Source organism: Lepisosteus platostomus, chromosome 13, assembly GCF_059453375.1.
Source record: "Lepisosteus platostomus isolate fLepPlt1 chromosome 13, fLepPlt1.hap1, whole genome shotgun sequence".
NCBI classification, from domain to species: Eukaryota; Metazoa; Chordata; class Actinopteri; order Semionotiformes; family Lepisosteidae; genus Lepisosteus; species Lepisosteus platostomus.
In genome coordinates this window covers 44,415,814-44,434,158 of record NC_142623.1, presented here as the reverse complement: position 1 = coordinate 44,434,158, position 18,345 = coordinate 44,415,814, and the positions used below count along the sequence as shown (strand labels likewise).

The 18,345-nt window shown below is 48.3% G+C and overlaps 1 protein-coding gene and 1 long non-coding RNA gene across 5 annotated transcripts; one reads left to right on the top strand and one right to left on the bottom strand.

The window, feature by feature from the left end:
* Positions 1-1,658: 1,658 nt before the first annotated feature.
* Positions 1,659-17,276, bottom strand: LOC148650756 (nuclear factor NF-kappa-B p105 subunit-like). Of its 4 annotated transcripts, none has more exons than XM_088604893.1 (13): positions 17,132-17,276; positions 14,493-14,580; positions 13,626-13,672; positions 12,744-12,842; positions 8,492-8,640; positions 7,635-7,756; positions 7,132-7,290; positions 6,310-6,414; positions 5,196-5,287; positions 3,749-3,887; positions 3,237-3,320; positions 2,891-2,956; positions 1,659-1,895 (listed from the first exon to the last, which is right to left on the bottom strand). In XM_088604893.1, the coding sequence occupies exons 2-12, from the start codon at positions 14,578-14,580 to the stop codon at positions 2,901-2,903; spliced, it is 1,140 nt and encodes a 379-aa protein (XP_088461019.1). In that variant the 5' UTR covers positions 17,132-17,276; the 3' UTR covers positions 1,659-1,895; positions 2,891-2,900. The 4 variants fall into 4 exon arrangements, with proteins under 4 accessions (XP_088461019.1, XP_088461018.1, XP_088461015.1 ...); XM_088604892.1 differs by lacking the exon at positions 17,132-17,276 and adding an exon at positions 16,478-16,621; XM_088604889.1 differs by lacking the exon at positions 17,132-17,276 and adding an exon at positions 14,873-15,010.
* Positions 1,891-15,469, top strand: LOC148650757 (uncharacterized). The gene is made up of 2 exons (XR_015926219.1): positions 1,891-2,461; positions 13,663-15,469. It is a non-coding gene; the product is annotated as an uncharacterized LOC148650757 (long non-coding RNA).
* Positions 17,277-18,345: the final 1,069 nt, after the last annotated feature.

The window sequence follows — 18,345 nt, the reverse complement described above, 5'->3', positions numbered from 1 at the left end:
CCGGGCCAGGGCGCGCGACGCGGCCCCGGCCCACGGCGAGCTGGAGCCAAGATGGCGGGGCATAGGGAGACAGTTTCATCACCTTTAGCCCATGAACCCCCGGTAAGTCGTCTCTGTAAATGTTCCGGTATGGAAATGTGCGGTGGCGTGTGAGTGTATGAGGGAGACTGGGGGGGGAGACTAGTATATCAATTGATAAAAAAGTCAATGTGTATTTTTTATTGACTTCGTTCCCTACGAGGCCGTGCTCGCCTCTGCCCTGCGTGAGAGAAGCGACCAGAAAACGGAGCGGGGAAGGAAGTTTATAGCGGCGAGGCCGGGCGGAGGGATACAGCGGGGCCCGGCCGGCCAGAGCGCACGGCTCGCGCGAGAAGAGGAGCTGGGCGGCGCGCTGGGATCGCTCGTGCACCCGGAGGGGCAGGGGCAGGGGCAGGGGCAGGGGCAGGTAGCGCCGAGGAGACACGCAGCCCGCTCCCATTAACACTGTTATCAGTGAGGGTTACTCGCAGTGCGGTTCCTACGTCCGCCTGGCGCCTTCGTGCATGGCGACACAAAGCGTTACAGCGCTGCCTGGCAGAAAGCCAGCTGTGACACAGCTGGCAGATTCTCAATTTTAGAGCAAGGAACACCTCATAACCTTAACTGATGTTGTATCCAAAAACAACGATAGCAAGTGGCGATGTATCACCGAGACAAAGATTTCACTGTTTCACTGTGTCGTGAATTGTTCCTGCAGTTCAGAACAAGATATCTTGTTGCCCATTCTGTCAAATATGCCCCCCCAAGTGTTTGTACAGATTTTACATCTGAGTTATTATCAACAGTGCAAGTCTTTAGTTCATCAGAGTGAACTGACTGGTAACAACGAGTCTACAGCTTGCGGTCAGGTTCCTACAGAACACCCCATCAACTGTTCTGACCTGTGACTGTCACAGTGCCGGAGAACAAGTGTGAATTTTAGGGCACTGTTACTGCCGTTGTAGTGGTGGGTATGTCAGTGAGAATTCAGTCACTGAATGAATTGAAAACCGGGGCTCCTCGATGAAACAGTTCAAAATCCCAGTGCAGGTGTAACGTGTGCTGACAGGATTCACACACGTGTAAAGACTGAGCAGCAGGTCATGCGTGTCTGGTGTAACGAATTCGCCCCCTGCGTGTAACAGGGATCTCAGCTGCCCGGGCTGGGGGAGCTCTCCTTTAGCTCAGCTGGTGATTTCCCTGTTGCGTGACGCCGGAGACCCGGGTCCGCGCCCAGGCAGTGAGGGACGAACGGGCAGGGCAGGGGCAGGCACCCTAGAGCCGTCACACTGCCATGAATAGGTTGAAACAGACTTCTAGAACAATCTCAGTCCTGTTCTACGCCGGCTCCCACACTGAGCAGTCACAGATAAGGAAACACCGAGAGGAGAACCTCATGGGCCGAGCCCCACGAGGAGATCTGCTGGATTTAAAGGCGGGTTCTGTGTCATTCGGAGAGACGGGCGCCGCGCTCATTGTGGAAACAAGCTAGTTGGGTTCTGATAGCTGGAGACTCACTGATGTTCCGCACACATGGGACCCCCAGCTGTGTTCACAGTCACCGGAGAAACCTGAACACCACTATACCTTCTACAAGCAAGTATCACCATGAATAATAATACACTCTGTGCAAGCAGAGAGACTGTCTCTGGCCCTTTATTAGACATTCCCAACATGCAACTGAAAACCAGGAATGATCCAAACAGGAAGAAACATGAAAGGAGAAATGGGAAGGACAGGCGGCGTGTGATTCTGGGGCACTAACAGCAGAGTCCTGTCCATCCGGACGTCCATCCCGATGTCAGGAAGCTGGTTAGATCCGAAACTGCTGTGGTGGACGCGGGGGAAGGCAGGTCCAGCACAACCAGTGGACCCTCCTGGAAAAGGGGGTAACGTGTGAGACCGCAGCCCAGCATGTTGGGCTCAGAGGCCTGGTGCCGATCAGACCAGTGGCTGCTGGGTATCGAATTAACTGAGAGTCGCATCCTGTGATTCTGTATCTTGAGGTGGACTCATGTTCACACACTGTGTGCTCCTCACACTCAGGCTGCAGGAGGACGACGATCAGTCTGCTGTCACAGAAGATGAGTCTTTATTGACACTGAGATTGTAAGATTGCAGATAAGCCCTGCGTTATTTTTCATTCATATGTGCTAATACATATATATAAATGTATATCAACCTCACAAATATGCTCCATCCATTTACAGTACCGGGTTTATCCCTAAAGGGTAGCAGGTTGGGCACATCCTGCTGCTCAGGGTGGGACAAGCAGGTGGGCTGTAGGGCACACGTGTATTTAGGGATGTTGCTAGCCTGGGCAGCATGTGTTTTCACAGCGCGAGGAAACCAGCACACATGGCGTCAACCCACGTGGACGATGTGAAAATGCACTGAAGGAACCCCAGGCTGGAACCCAGGAACCACAAGGCTGTTGGCAGAGGTGAGCCATTGGGAAGAAAACACGTTCACTCACTTTAATGAGTGTGCAGAGCTACTCAGAAACAGGACAAACTATCTCTGAGTAAGTAAGTGTGGGGCCTCTGTCGATGCTTCTGATTAAAGATCCATAGGTGTCTCGAAAGATCCTCCACGTCAGCAGCCACTGGCCTTTCCACCCTGCCCTACTGGCACCAGTCACGGCTTCCTGTGAGTCACACATACGGAAACTTATTCAGTCTTGTAGTGAGGAGCTCCGGAAAAACCTCAGGCCAAAACAGCCACAGGACTCTATCAGCAAGTTCACCAAACTCTCCGAGGAGCTTGTTATACCACTGCAGCACTCGAATGTGCCCAAGCACACACCACACACCACAGAGGTCCCTGTCGCCACAGCCTAGAGCGGTTTGCTTGAGCTGTCGGGGAATCTTACCTTTCCAGGTTTAATCTCCGGTTACCGCGGGTGTGTAGGTGAAGTCAGGGATGCTGCAGTAGTAGCCTGTGACATATAGACAAGTGACACGGAAGAAGAGAGCTTGAGAATGAATACAATTTACCCTTCGCTTGGGCGCTAATGATGATTTCAGATTGTCTTTAATGACCTGCTGTTTAGCTCCATGGGCTAAAGAGTATTGTTGATTCCTCTTGTGGCTCCTGAGACCTAAGAATATGAACACCTTTGAGGTTGATTTTACATTCAAATAAACAACATTAATAATAACAGATAATGTTGAACCCCTGTCCCTTGTCTCAGCACATATCCACAGAGAGCCACTGACCTTGCAGGTGTCCATTGCTGACTCTGGACCGGTCGTGCTCTGCTGTGTCAGGATTCTTTCTCTTGCGATGGGATCGCTCCTTGCCTGTAGAGACATTGCAGACGCAAGCCTGATGATGGTGCAGGTGGCAGGTTTCAGGTCTTTCAGTTACCAGAACTGCATGCAGCAAGAGACCTGCACTCAGTCATGGTAACGGCACTCAGAAATCAGTGTCCAGTTGGCTATAAAACTTGCCGTCCATGATTCATACAGTGCTCTCCTTTCAGCAGAAGAGTTTTGTCTGTTATATTTCAGATTTCAACATCAAATTCTCCAGTCATGTCATCAGAACAGAGAGATGGTATAGCTGGCACAGAGATCCTCTTATTCTCCCAGGGAGTGTTGTGCTCTTACAGCTCTTACACAGGGCACGAGCTGCTCACAGGGCAGGTTTACAGACCAGGGCTTGTCAAGGAGCAGGAGCTGCGTCGCCCCGTGTGCTGTACCGCCAGGGAGCAGCAGGGGGCGCTCACCTGTCTTCTGCGGGAAGTAAATGAAAGGTTTGGCCTCACTGGTTTCTCCATCGGATCTCCGGCGCAGGTGCACAAACACAGAGGTTGGCTGGGTGATGTAAGGGTCGAAGTACCTGGGCGTTTTGAAAACAATAGCATACTGAAAAGAGAAAACATGAGAGGCCTATAAAACACAGTGCATATGGTGGTGAAGGACAGTAGCAGGTCTTTGAAATGCACGTTCAAGAAGAGCCTTGCAGACAGCAGTGTGGCCCCGCTGGTTTTCAGAAGAAGCAACCCTGGGTCCTTGGCTGTGCTCAGTCACGATGCCACCCTCATGTGTGTCTTTGCAGCATGAGCAAGCCGACACAGACCCCAGTTGAACCCTGATCAGATTAGTTTGATCTTCCTGTCTGTCTTAACTGCAGGAGGGGTTTGGGTCATGTCTCTCTTCATTAATGGATCTTACTCGAACTTAATTGATCACACCTCACAGATTGTCATAGTTTGCATCTATTGGCAGGGATTTGGATCTGCCAAGTGTGTGTACCACAGTCAAAGCCAAAGAGGTATTTTTTGGAATGTTACAAATCTGTGTCTGTAAAAGTCAGAGGAAGAGTAAGAATGAGTAGTCTATAATATTGGATTTGTCGTAGAAAATGGAAAGCCAGTAAAAGATTCATCCATCCTCCAATTTTCTAACTGCTTTTTCAATGATCTGCAGCAAAGTAAAAGGCAGTCTGAGCTGAGAGCTGCCACCCCCAAGCCAGCCGAGCTGGAAATCACTAGTTGGTGAGCTGTGCTTTCATTACACACAAGGCTTAGAAAAAACAATAACTGCAAAGGTTGCTAACGTGTTAAGACTATTGGGAGCGTTTACAGGAACCTTCGACAGTGCTAAGTGAAACCATTAGCTTTCAACTCAGATCCATGCATACTTGGGGATAAAGACTTGACTCCTGTAGTGAAGGAGCTGTCAGTTACGTGAGCTGTGCTCCCCAGCCTCTGAGCAGCGGACGGGCCACAGAGATCCTGCTCCAGGGCTAGCGGAACACAGCGCTAATCAGCCAGCAAAAAGGGGTTTTTACTCTGAAAAACCAGGGCAAATATCTCAGAGCCAGAGGTGGTCCTGCTCTGGGGGAATGTGGCTTTCACCTCCTGGCTGATACCCCAGGAGCCTTAATAAGTTGAATTATGCTGCTCGGGCAGTTGACACTCCGTGCGAGATGGGCTTCTCTGAGTTGGGAATTGATCTTTCTGCCTTTAGTCTCTTTGAACACCAGTATGAACCTGTGACCAATGCCTTAGTGCTTTTTCACGTCATTCTGATATCTAGAAACATACTGGTCACACTTCAGTAGCCGTTGGGGTACAGAGGGGGTGGTAGTTATATTGCCCAGTGATGCAGATTACAGGGAAAAGGGCCTGGCAACGTTTGCCCAGGCCAAGTCTGTTTGAAGCGTTTTACCTGCCTATGCACGTCTGTAGGGCCAAACTTTCCAAAGGCTTCCCAGCAGGTCCCATCGTCGTTCTCCTGGTAGAACCGCACCTGAATGTCATCTGAGGAAACAGCGTGTCTGAGCTCGGGACGTCAGCCTGGTCTGTGAAGACCGCAGTGCCCGAGACCAAGACCTTACTTAGTGTCTCAAACCGTTTAGTTTCCTAAACCAAAATTTTCAAGTCCAATAAAGTTGGTGATTCCATAGTCACTCATAAAACATTTGTTGTTGAAATGTCCTTCTCCGTGAGAACTAAAAAGGCCTAACTATGCAAACTGTTGAATCAGATCAAGGGTTCATTCAAGTGGCTGAGAGATCATTTGGAAATAAAACAGTGGAGCAAAGGCCAAGGTTGAGAAATGTCGCTATGCCAAGGGTTGAATGCACCTTCAGTTGTGTTTAAGAATTTCCTGGAGGATGTGGTCAGCGCCCTGAAGACACCAAGGTCCTCCATCATTTACTGGGAAGAGAATTTCTCAAAATGTCTGGTGTCATCATTGTTAAAGACTGTGACATAAATCACTGTTATTATTACCATCTGCTTTCCACAAACTTTTATGTCTGTTAAGTGTTTACTAATGTATAAAAGTATGGAAGAATCTGTGGAACGGCTTAAATAGTGAAACAGCATGTGTTTCACAAAGTGTAATAATACTCTACTTTGACACTGTAACACTGGATTTCATTGTTATGGCTGCACTTTAAAAAAATGAAACCAACACTTGCCCCATGGCTGTCTGTTGTGAACTACAGTTACCTCTAGACTGAGAGAAACAAACTGTGGCAGGAAAAACAACGTCTTAAAATCAGAAAGTATGGAACCTCCTCTGAGGGCAAGCGGATGTCAGTGAGTGTGCCTGTTGTGCTCAGAAGGCAGATGTGTCAGATACAGTTAATCAGTTCTGCCCGAGTAAACTGGTGCTTTCAGCACACGTCCTTACGTGTGGCACCAGTGTGATGCAGTGCTGCACGGTTGGGGCTGCTTCAGAGACTTCAGTCCTGCTGTTACACTGCCTGGTTACCAACACAATAAATAATGGCTTTCAAATGTGTGTGCTGCTCGTCTCAGAAGATAGGCGTTACCTTTCTGGACTTTGTCACAGAGCAGAAAGACTTCTTCACCCCCTGCTGCTGAGCCGGAGGTCCTGTCCATTCGTACGATCTTCAGACTGGATGCATTAGGAGCCTCTTTGGTCAAACAAACAAGAAAACAATGTCTTGAATTAAAAGAGGTGGTGTTGACTTAATTTCTCTGGGTCACAATTACACCTTCATCACTTCATCACTTTCTGTCCTATTTTTCCCACTTGGAATTGGGAAAGGATTTGCAGTTTAACGTATGAGATCTCTGGTTATGGATACCACTGGTAATGACTACCAGGTACAGGGTTTTTGAGTGTGACCTTTTCAAGACGAGAGGCAATGTCTGCTCTATTTAAATTCTTCCTGCAGCACAGTGATTACAGAAGTCTCTTGTATTATTAGAGGAGGCCAACAGGTCATTATAACACTCCTGTGAAGTTTCCAGGGAATTAGCAGTAATGCCAGCAGCTCAAAACGCTGTGGTAGTGATTTGATGTCACACCCTTAGGCAAGATGAGGACAAACTGGTATCAGCTAGCGTGGGCATGCAGGGACTGATTTCTACAGAGAAAAGTAAAACAGTCCGTGATGCCCAGACACCCCCGGGGGTAGCACCGAGTCCGAGTCCCTCTCCAGTTCCCTGCACGAGGGCAGTCCCGACCGCCAGAGCCCGGAATTGGAGCTCCTGGCCCATCACAGCATCACAGCGAGCTGCTCAGGTGGGCGGAGGCTAGCCAGCCAGGGCAGGAGAGAGAGAGAGACGGCAGGAGAGAGAGAGAGACGGCGGGAGAGAGAGAGAGACGGCGGGAGAGGCTTCCTTACTGCTGTCGTAGATCGGGCCCGACACGGCCGGCTGCAGCGCCTGCACGAAGTTCCCGTTGTTGTCCGGCAGGTAGACGGTGAACATCAGGCGCACCACCGTGAGGTCCAGGGCTCTGGCGCACTGCTGTGCCGCCCTGTGCAGACGGTCGCGCTCCCTGTCTGAAACACGCGGCAGAGAGGGCAGGGGGCATCAGGCCGCGTCCGCAGCGCCAGTCCCAACAGCCCTGCGGCGTTTGCTTAAGGTTGTGTGTTCTGTCTCTGCACAAGAACAGGGTTTACCTACACGAGGTCTGCTTCACAGGATCACCTGAAATCGGATCACCTGTAAAAGGGTAAAATGCCAGAAAAAAACTGAAGTTTGCTTTCACTTCACGCCTCCGATTGCATCTGTAATCTTCTAATGGACAAGCTCTCTGCTCATGCTGGCAGCGCCGGTGCTGCACTGAGCCCTCGGCACCACCAGAGGGCGGCGTGGTCAGGCGAGCGCCTGCGCTGGTCCTCACCCGTGGGATCCCTGTGCTGGAGCTCCTTGCAGTGTTCCCTTCGCCAGCCCTGCACCAGGCGCTCCTCCAGAATGTCCACAACACTCCTCCTCGGGACGTGCAGGATTCCCAGGTTGGGAAAACTGAAAAAAGGAAGCAGCAGCAATAATAACCTCGCGGGCTCGCGCTGTCGCTGTTCTTTTGCAACCATTTCACACGTGATGTGATGATTGTTAAAGGCACACATACTGGGGGAAGGTGAGAATGTTCACATGTGGACTGTTGCTGCTGCTGATATTCGTAAAGATATCTTAAGAACTTTACCAGATGTTGAACAGCTTGTATTGTTCTGACACAAGGTCAGGAATTCCAGAAGTAGGCATAGACATCAGGGTGCTGTTGTCAGCAAGACGTGTTAAGGAAGGCTTGGGTTAGAGAGGCACTGCCGGCCTTTTGAGCTCAGATTATAGCGTCATTTCAGCACCTGACATGGAGCTGAGACGCTGGAGCTGGGGAATCTGCAGCTTCAGCAGTGTTTGCTCAGCTACTCAGCTACTGCCCCTGTCTGTCCTTCTGTGCTCCCAGTGTGAGGCCAGACAGCTTCTGCCCAGGCTGCCCTGTCCACCAGCCCCGCCTGCTATGGGCAAACCTGTCTCCACGGGGCGCTTTAAGAGACACTTCAGTGGGTTTTGTGGATCCTTATGGCTCTGCTAACCAGACGGGCTCGAGGAGCTGAACGGCCGCCCCTGGTTTGCGAGGGGCCGGTTGCTCTCTCTGCTCACTCCACAAGTGGCCAGCAGGTCCCCTTCTGTTTGAGGAAACCCTGGCTGCAGCTGCTGCAAGGGTGCCGGTGCCCACGAGGCCCGCGAGCTCCCTACCTGACGGTCATGTCGGGGCCGCTGACGCCCACGACACACATCCCGTTCTCACACTGCTTGCCGACCAGGCTGTGCACGTGCAGGAGGGGGGGGTCGTCCACAGTCACGCACTGGACAACCACCCTCGCCGGTCCAGTGTAGTTGCAGATCTAAAAGTGAACAACGTGAACACCCCTTTGAGGAAATATCCCTTGATCAACTGTGCTGACAGGTGATGCCAGAGTTTGTGTGAGTTTTTCTGATGCCTCAGTCACGACACCCGCAGCTTACAAACACGTGATGTTTCTGTGCAACAAGAAGCCAGAAACAGGGTGAGGATTTCTACTAGAAACAGCGACCGTGCGTTAACACGAGAGACCCCACGTCGGAGACAGACTATCAGGCTCCGGATGACGAGTGCAGTTGCTCGCAGTAGGAGGTCTCTGGGTCCAGGTGCAAGCAGCACGTTTCCATATTGTTAACGAGTTCTGGAAACGGCAGGGCAGCAGAGAAGACACATCCGCTGTAAGAACTTCGAAGTGGCCAGCAGGTGTACAAGGAAAGAACTTGCAAAGTTGTCAGCATTTCATATCAGCCCATCGTTTACAGCAGGCTGGCTGGCTGACATGTAGTCACAAGCCTGCAGTTCCACTCTGTGACTTGAGCTCTCCAGATGCTCGTCTGTCACACGTGGCGGCTGGCTGCCTGCTTCTGAGCAGAACAACTGTGTCTGGAGATCCCTGTCCCATCCATTCATTTTACAGTTTTACAGTTTCTTTCTGTTTCGCTTATTTCAACTGATTCTGTATCTAAATGAATGTGCAATGAGGATTAATTGTCTCATGTGTAGGGTCCACAATTTTTTCTCTTTTTTAGAAAAATATTATTCCCCACAGATAATATTCTAATTATAGGGTTTTGCAGATTTTTTTTTCTAAAAATGTAATAATCTGAACTAGACATATTAATGGATACCTTACATTTAAAGACAGACATTTTCTTGCTCTTATATGGTTTAGTGGAAACAGCTAATGCTTACAGGACACGTAAGCCTTTCCAGTAACTAGACTGTGGTGCCGTCTTCTTGAGCACAATTATGTCCCTCTACCTAATACAACCATGTAAGATACACTCTACATGTGTCGTGTGAGAGCACAGTGTACTGTGTCTCTGTGTCGCGTGAGAGAGCAGTGTACTGTCTGACTCTGTGTCGTGTGAGAGAGCAGTGTACTGTGACTGTCATGTGAGAGAGGAGTGTACTATGACTGTGTTGTGTGAGAGCGCTTTGTACTGTGTGTCATGTGAGAGCACAGTGTACTGTGACTCAGTGTCATGTGAGAGAGCAGTGTACTGTGACTCTGTGTTGTGTGAGAGCGCAGTGTACTGTGACTGTGTGTCACGTGAGAGAGCAGTGTACTGTGACTGTCATGTGAGAGCGCAGTGTACTGTGACTCTGTGTCGTGTGAGAGCGCAGTGTACTGTGACTGTGTCGCGTGAGAGCACAGTGTACTGTGACTCTGTGTCGTGTGAGAGCACAGTGTACTGTAACTGTGTTGTGTGAGAGAGCAGTGTACTGTGACTCTGTGTCGTGTGAGAGAGCAGTGTACTGTGACTCTGTGTCGTGTGAGAGAGCAGTGTACTGTGACTCTGTGTCGTGTGAGAGCACAGTGTACTGTAACTGTGTCGTGTGAGAGCACAGTGTACTGTGACTCTGTGTCGCGTGAGAGAGCAGTGTACTGTAACTGTGTCGTGTGAGAGAGCAGTGTACTGTGACTCTGTGTCGTGTGAGAGCACAGTGTACTGTGACTCTGTGTCGTGTGAGAGCACAGTGTACTGTAACTGTGTCGTGTGAGAGAGCAGTGTACTGTGACTCTGTCATGTGAGAGCACAGTGTACTGTGACTGTGTCGTGTGAGAGCACAGTGTACTGTGACTCTGTGTCGTGTGAGAGCACAGTGTACTGTAACTGTGTCGTGTGAGAGCACAGTGTACTGTGACTCTGTGTCGCGTGAGAGAGCAGTGTACTGTGACTCTGTGTCGCGTGAGAGCACAGTGTACTGTGACTCTGTGTCGCGTGAGAGAGCAGTGTACTGTGACTCTGTGTCGCGTGAGAGCACAGTGTACTGTGACTCTGTGTCGCGTGAGAGCACAGTGTACTGTGACTCTGTGTCGCGTGAGAGAGCAGTGTACTGTGACTCTGTGTCGTGAGAGCACAGTGTACTGTAACTGTGTTGTGTAAGAGAGCAGTGTACTGTGACTCTGTGTCGTGTGAGAGCACAGTGTACTGTAACTGTGTCGCGTGAGAGCACAGTGTACTGTGACTCTGTGTCATGTGAGAGCACAGTGTACTGTGACTGTGTTGTGTGAGAGAGCAGTGTACTGTGACTCTGTGTCGTGTGAGAGCACAGTGTACTGTAACTGTGTCGTGTGAGAGCACAGTGTACTGTAACTGTGTCGTGTGAGAGAGCAGTGTACTGTGACTCTGTGTCGTGTGAGAGCACAGTGTACTGTAACTGTGTCGTGTGAGAGCACAGTGTACTGTGACTCTGTGTCGCGTGAGAGAGCAGTGTACTGTAACTGTGTCGTGTGAGAGCACAGTGTACTGTGACTCTGTCATGTGAGAGCACAGTGTACTGTGACTGTGTCGTGTGAGAGCACAGTGTACTGTGACTCTGTGTCGTGTGAGAGCACAGTGTACTGTGACTCTGTGTCGTGTGAGAGAGCAGTGTACTGTGACTCTGTGTCGTGTGAGAGAGCAGTGTACTGTGACTCTGTGTCGTGTGAGAGCACAGTGTACTGTGACTCTGTGTCGTGTGAGAGCACAGTGTACTGTAACTGTGTCGTGTGAGAGCACAGTGTACTGTGACTCTGTCATGTGAGAGCACAGTGTACTGTGACTGTGTCGTGTGAGAGCACAGTGTACTGTGACTCTGTGTCGTGTGAGAGCACAGTGTACTGTGACTCTGTGTCGTGTGAGAGCACAGTGTACTGTGACTCTGTGTCGTGTGAGAGCACAGTGTACTGTAACTGTGTCGTGTGAGAGCACAGTGTACTGTGACTCTGTCATGTGAGAGCACAGTGTACTGTGACTGTGTCGTGTGAGAGCACAGTGTACTGTGACTCTGTGTCGCGTGAGAGAGCAGTGTACTGTGACTCTGTGTCGCGTGAGAGCACAGTGTACTGTAACTGTGTCGTGTGAGAGCACAGTGTACTGTGACTCTGTGTCGCGTGAGAGAGCAGTGTACTGTGACTCTGTGTCGTGAGAGCACAGTGTACTGTAACTGTGTTGTGTAAGAGAGCAGTGTACTGTGACTCTGTGTCATGTGAGAGCACAGTGTACTGTAACTGTGTTGTGTAAGAGAGCAGTGTACTGTGACTCTGTGTCGTGTGAGAGCACAGTGTACTGTAACTGTGTCGTGTGAGAGAGCAGTGTACTGTGATTCTGTGTCGTGTGAGAGAGCAGTGTACTGTGACTCTGTGTCGTGTGAGAGCACAGTGTACTGTGACTCTGTGTCGTGTGAGAGAGCAGTGTACTGTGACTCTGTGTCGTGTGAGAGCACAGTGTACTGTAACTGTGTCGTGTGAGAGAGCAGTGTACTGTGATTCTGTGTCGTGTGAGAGAGCAGTGTACTGTGACTCTGTGTCGTGTGAGAGCACAGTGTACTGTGACTCTGTGTCGTGTGAGAGAGCAGTGTACTGTGACTCTGTGTCGTGTGAGAGCACAGTGTACTGTGACTCTGTGTCGTGTGAGAGCGCAGTGTACTGTGACTCTGTGTCGTGTGAGAGAGCAGTGTACTGTAACTGTGTCGTGTAAGAGAGCAGTGTACTGTGACTCTGTGTCATGTGAGAGCACAGTGTACTGTGACTCTGTGTCGTGTGAGAGAGCAGTGTACTGTGACTCTGTGTCGTGTGAGAGAGCAGTGTACTGTGACTCTGTGTCGTGTGAGAGCACAGTGTACTGTGACTCTGTGTCGTGTGAGAGAGCAGTGTACTGTGACTCTGTGTCGTGTGAGAGCACAGTGTACTGTGACTCTGTGTCGTGTGAGAGCACAGTGTACTGTGACTCTGTGTCGTGTGAGAGCGCAGTGTACTGTGACTCTGTGTCGCGTGAGAGCACAGTGTACTGTGACTCTGTGTCGCGTGAGAGCACAGTGTACTGTGACTCTGTGTCGTGTGAGAGCGCAGTGTACTGTGACTCTGTGTCGTGTGAGAGCGCAGTGTACTGTGACTCTGTGTCGCGTGAGAGCACAGTGTACGGGGAGATGTATTAATACCTCCACTGCTGGGAACGTCTTCTTGTTCTTCTCACTGGAGGCTCCTTGCACACCTCCGTGAGTCGGGCCTTCACACCCGTACCGGAAACGAAACCCTCTCTGAAAGGTGACCATGGGGAAGCTCAGCAAAGCAGACTTTCGGTGAGATTTTCTAAAAGCAGACTTACTGTGAACTGCACGATAAACCTGGTTTAGCCGTCTGTTCATTATTTTAGTAAGTACAGTTGAAGACCAGTACAGCAAAATATTAGCAAAACAATTAATTTTGCCACCCATCTGAACTCCAGGACTGCCAGGCTTTGTGGTCTTTTTACTGCTTGATTAAGCTAAACTTTCTCCTGCATGAACTTCCCTGGGCCTGCAGCTGTCAGTACAGCATAATTAACCTGTACGAAGGTGATTTATTATCTTTCCAGCTATCCTATCATTCCCTAGAACTGGATGGGTTACCTCCACCCATAGTAACTCAAATTAACAACATCTTTTTCATTTAAACCTGCAGACTGGATCTGAGAGGGTGTGCTTTGGTTTGCGAGTGTACAATAGGAGAGGAACTGTGCAGCTGCACATCCATTTGGATCAGAATTATTTATTAATTAGTTGCCTGCATCAATACAACAAAACTACAGTACAGTAGCAATAAAGGCTACTACAGCACTATCAGTGGGTTAACTGAGCCCACACAAGGGTACCAAAACATATTTACCATACACCACAAACCGGCTTTTTGATACATGTAGTGTAGGAAAGTTATTAAGGTATTTTTTTTAACCCCAGAAGTTTTTAGTTGCCTAGTATTATGTAATACTGTTGCTCGGGGAGCTTGATCCTGGGTAATCTGAAATCTTCCAGCTGGTGTGTAGGGAGCAGCACATACTGTACCTGTCTTGGCTGCTCTATAATTTTGATGTGCTTGCAGGGTTCGTGTGCTGAAAGGAACAGGAAGAAATACTTGGTCAGCAGTTAAGAAGGGTCACAGGCGCACTGCTGGTGGGCAGCAGTTCATCCAGGGGCCCTTGACTGACAGACCCCCAGGACCCCCACTGAACACGCTGCTGGCGTTCCTGGAGAAGCAGCCCCAGTCTGACTCAGCGCTTTCTCTCTCCTGAGCTGTCTCTCTGATGTCATTACCTCTGGATAGTCGCAGCTGTTAGCTAGAAGACTTCATAGGCAAGATGAACAGAGAGAAACGTGGATTTGCCGATGACATTAACAGTAACTCTATGAATGTATCAATTAGATTCCTGTTCTAATGTTCCCTGCAGTCAATTCTTATCAAGCGGACGTGAGCTGATATGACAAACAAGTGCCCTGTGACAGGCACAGCGCCAAGCCACCCTTCCCATCCTGTATCTGCTGCACAGACCCGGAGCCTCAAGCCTCAGCCGGGTACATCAGTCCACTGCAGGGCAGCCACACACACACAGAAGCCAATTAACCCACCAGCCTACTGCACGCTGTAAAATATTCATGCACTGAAAGCCATGGATAATGCAGCCACAAAATTGAATCTTACTGACCAAGAATCAGAAAAAACTCAATGTGTGAAATTCTCATCTTCTGAAACTAAAGTACAACAGCTGTTTACTTGAAGGCTGCCAACAGACTTCCTCCCTGGACATGCTGTCGCACAGCGCACAGTACAGCTCGGAGCTGTGACATGGGAGGACAGGATGTATTTCTGTTAATCACAGTGAAAAGATACATTTGAAGAGGCGAAATGCCATCCCCTTGTATTGATCCACTTACTTGTGTTTGGAGAAAGTTCTAAGTAATTCATTATCTCCTCACTCAGAGGGTAATCCATGCCCACTTTACTGCAGCTGCTGAACTCCATCTAGAGAGGAGGAGAGAAACGAGAATCCTGATGTTTCTCTGCACACATTCCTTTAGACCCGTAGGACAATCTCATATTCCAGTTCACTCATAGCAATCACCACTTCTTCACTTCAGAAAGATACGTCTCCAGTTACACATAGCTTAGCTTGTCCGCATCAGCTACTGTATGTTAAATTTTCCAAGCCATTAGTATTTTGCTTTCTGTCCCTCTGTTCTATATCTCTATTGGTACTTCCTGTGGACCAAATTACTATTTGGCCATTTCTAACCATCTTAACACATGCTCTTGCCTTCACTTCCTTTAAGCAGGTGTCTCGTCGAACCGTCTTTGTGGCAAATCTTGTGCAACTTCTAAAGTCTGACAGTTTCAGCATCACACACAAAAAAAATCAGACATCCTTTCGGCACCAAGTCTGGCAGGATGTGTCCAGGATTCCTGTGTTTGTCCTGCCAAAGGAGTCCTGCTAGATATTCCCAGGTGTTGGACGGGTCTATTTAGTCCTACAGCTGGCTCTGGACAACCCCTGGAAACTTGAATAGATCTGACAAAGGTCTTGGAAAGAAACGGCCAGGTTTCCTTTTCTAGCACACTGGACTCTAGTCATGTTCAGAGATGATAGATGTTGTATCACTTCAGTCAGAAGAGCATCTGAAAGCCCACGCTCTGGTGGTTTCTGTTAGTGTGAGTACTTCTGATAGGAAGAATAAGGGGAACTGAAAGCTTGCAGTTACCAGCACCTGCAGTGCCACAAGGCAATGTGATTGCATGAAAGCAGATCCGCGAGACTCTTTTAATTTGGAGAGAGAATAACAACAGGTATGCACGCAGTGTTTGGCAGGCTGTATCTGTGTGAAATGAATTTCCTTTATTAAAGTCAAAACTGAAAGCATAGTCATATTTCATTTTGCAAAGCAGAGGGAGCTCCTGACTTTAAAACTACCTGCTTAAAATATCTGGTATTTTTTCTGAATGTAGATGCTTTGCTTTTCTTTGTATTTTAATGATTTGATTTACCTTTTGGACCTTATTCCACAGACAGACAGGAACAGTGGGTGGACTTTGAGAGGGTTAAGCAGTTTGCTAAAATTACAGGAAAGGTGGACAACAGGCCAAGAGGAAGGTGGATTTAATTGCTGTAAACAACCAAGACAGTACAAGCAAACATCTGGAAAGCAACATCTGTAGCAGTTACTGGTGAGGAAACAGAGTCCATCAGTGTGAAACAAACAGGCATTGATCTGTAACCATATCAGAAAAACAATTCTGTGTGCACTGTGGTTTGACTTTAACTTTTGTCTGTTCCATTAAGTTTTATTTTAATGGTTAAGTTTCATTTTTTTTAAGCTGAAAAACTGAGAAGAAACATTATTTAGGCATTCAGTAACACTGTGAGTCCCAGCTACTTCAAACCCTCATAATTTTATATTTGTACAGTATATAGCACACAAATATATATGCGCTTTACAATTTTCCAAAGCTATTATACAGTACTTAATATGTGATATCATGAAAGCCTCTGCCATGTTGATGGTACAACAGACAAGTAACAAAGCACAGTGAGGTCAGAAAGATACCTGATACACATTGAAATGAGAGGAAAGAGAATGGTTTTCTCACTTAAAGCTTCGATTTATCTACAAGCAAAATAGTGACCGTTAGAGTTCGTATATATTGATCTGAGTTGTTTACAAGCTTTCATCCTCAAAGTAACTGCACGTCCATTTCAAACCGAAAGTCCTGTTTTTGACTGAAGGCTTTTTGTTGCCATTCTAATGATCTCGTGCTAATGATTTGCCTTGCGCCTTTCCCACTTGTCTTCATACAACACAGTCCCTGCTCACAGACGGGTTTGTTTCAACCACACTTCCACGCTGACAAGAAGAAGAGAACCAACCTTATTAAACTAGAGCAGATCCATCCCAGAGCACAGCAACTACTGCACACTGCCAGCCGCCCAGCTGCCTCTGAGAGTGCCATCGAGCAGGGCGCAGAGACAGGGCGTGTTCAGGAAGGACACCCCCCGCACTGTGCTGTGGCCCCTGGGAGGAGGGAGAGGGACCCCTGATGCCCTGAACTCTTGACACCCTGACCCCCTGACCCTCAGGGCACTAAATTATTATCAAATGTATTTATAACAATACTTTTGCAACTTAACTCAGGAAATCTCATGTTTATTGACTCTCAAAAAAACACATTTGTCAAGCACCATCTCTGAGGTTGTGCTCGGTCTGTGGCCAAAATGTCAGGCTTGTAAAAGCATTATCGCCTACACAAGTCATCCCAGAGAGGCTGATTATCAAACACAGTTTGAGGGCTGTTTCTGCAGCACGATGCCCTCCCCTAAACACCGGGCAACCCTGCATGTTTAATATAAAAGTCAAATGTGAATCAATGCTACAGAGCGATACAGTGAACTCATCGGGCTCCTTGCCTCTTATTAATCTAAATACTGAATTACTGTTTAAGATTTTTTTTCCCTCCTGTGAACTATTTTCCACGGTCTTCCACATTGATACAGTGTTTTTTTTAAAAAAATGCAAACACTCACGGAAGAGGATTCGACTTTGGGAGATCGTTCTGCTGCCTCTGCTGGTCATAGAAATGTTCACCATGACGAGGGTGAAAGAGGAGGCCACGCCCCCAGTCTGGGAAAGCTGTGATGACATCACTGTAGGAAAGGTCCATTCTGCGCACAGGACTGTGTTTTTCTCACACAGAACAGCACTTTCACTGTGACACTTCATTGCCAGTATTGAATCTATCTGTTGACTAGTTGAATGTGGGAGTAGTGGTTGGGGATCTGGACCTGTAACTACAGCATAAGGCTGTAGACTCGGGGTCGAGGCGGGGTGTTGGTCTTGTTCAAGGTACCTCACTGGGCTTCAGCAATACAAACACCGCGGTCAAAGGGAAAATCATTTTCATAGAAGTACCAGCCACATAAATGAACAAAATCCCTTCATTATAACAACTGAAAAAATAACGCAAAACAAATTTGAGCTGAAGGAAATTAGCGGCCGTATTTCTGACAAAAAAAAATTAATGATTTAAATCTGTCAGAGCTCATAAATTACTAAATAACTTTATTTCAGAGGAAGGATCAGTGCTTAAACCCTGCTTTTAAGACGTGCGTCGTCACAGGTGCCCTGTGATTGATCTGTTTCCGACGTGACAGCCTGTCAGCTGGTCTGATTCTCAGGTCTTTGTGTTGGAGGGGGGCAGGACCCTTCAGGAGCGTTGGAACCGCTCAGGATCCCCGTTGCTGATTGAAAGATCCTCTTTGAATCGGTGAAATGGCCTTGTGTAAAAGCTGGGCGCACTGGATATTTATTTATTTTGATATATGACGTCTCTGATATCTTTTCAGACCTGCGAGTACGTATTCATATATGACCCCCGAAGAAGGTTTCACAGCCGACACTTTTTTCTTCTCCTTTCAGCATGAAAAAAACCTTCACTCGGTCCTTAGTGTATATAAACACACACTGAATGCGCTGTGGAAGAAATAAGAAATGAAAAACTTTACTGCCTATACAACTGTTCCGACCTCTCACACGCATGATAATTGTTGCTAATAATAATAATAATAATAATAATAATAATAATAATGATAATAATAATAATAATAACAATCGGGGCCGCTGTCACCTGGCACCTGGCGCGCGTCGCGCCGCACGGGCAGGCACGGGCAGCGCTCGCGAGCAGCAGGGAATCGGGAAACATGGCGCGTTGCTCGGGAAACCCCGGCTTTGCCTCCACCTG

Coding starts and splice junctions, on each gene's coding strand:
- LOC148650756 (XM_088604889.1), bottom strand. CDS start 14,956: ATGCTGAAACTGTCAGACTTTAGAAGTTGCACAAGATTTGCCACAAAG. Junction 8,641..12,743: donor AGACGTTCCCAGCAGTGGAG/GTATTAATACAT, acceptor GTTCACTTTTAG/ATCTGCAACTACACTGGACC. Junction 2,957..3,236: donor CAGCAATGGACACCTGCAAG/GTCAGTGGCTCT, acceptor TATATGTCACAG/GCTACTACTGCAGCATCCCT.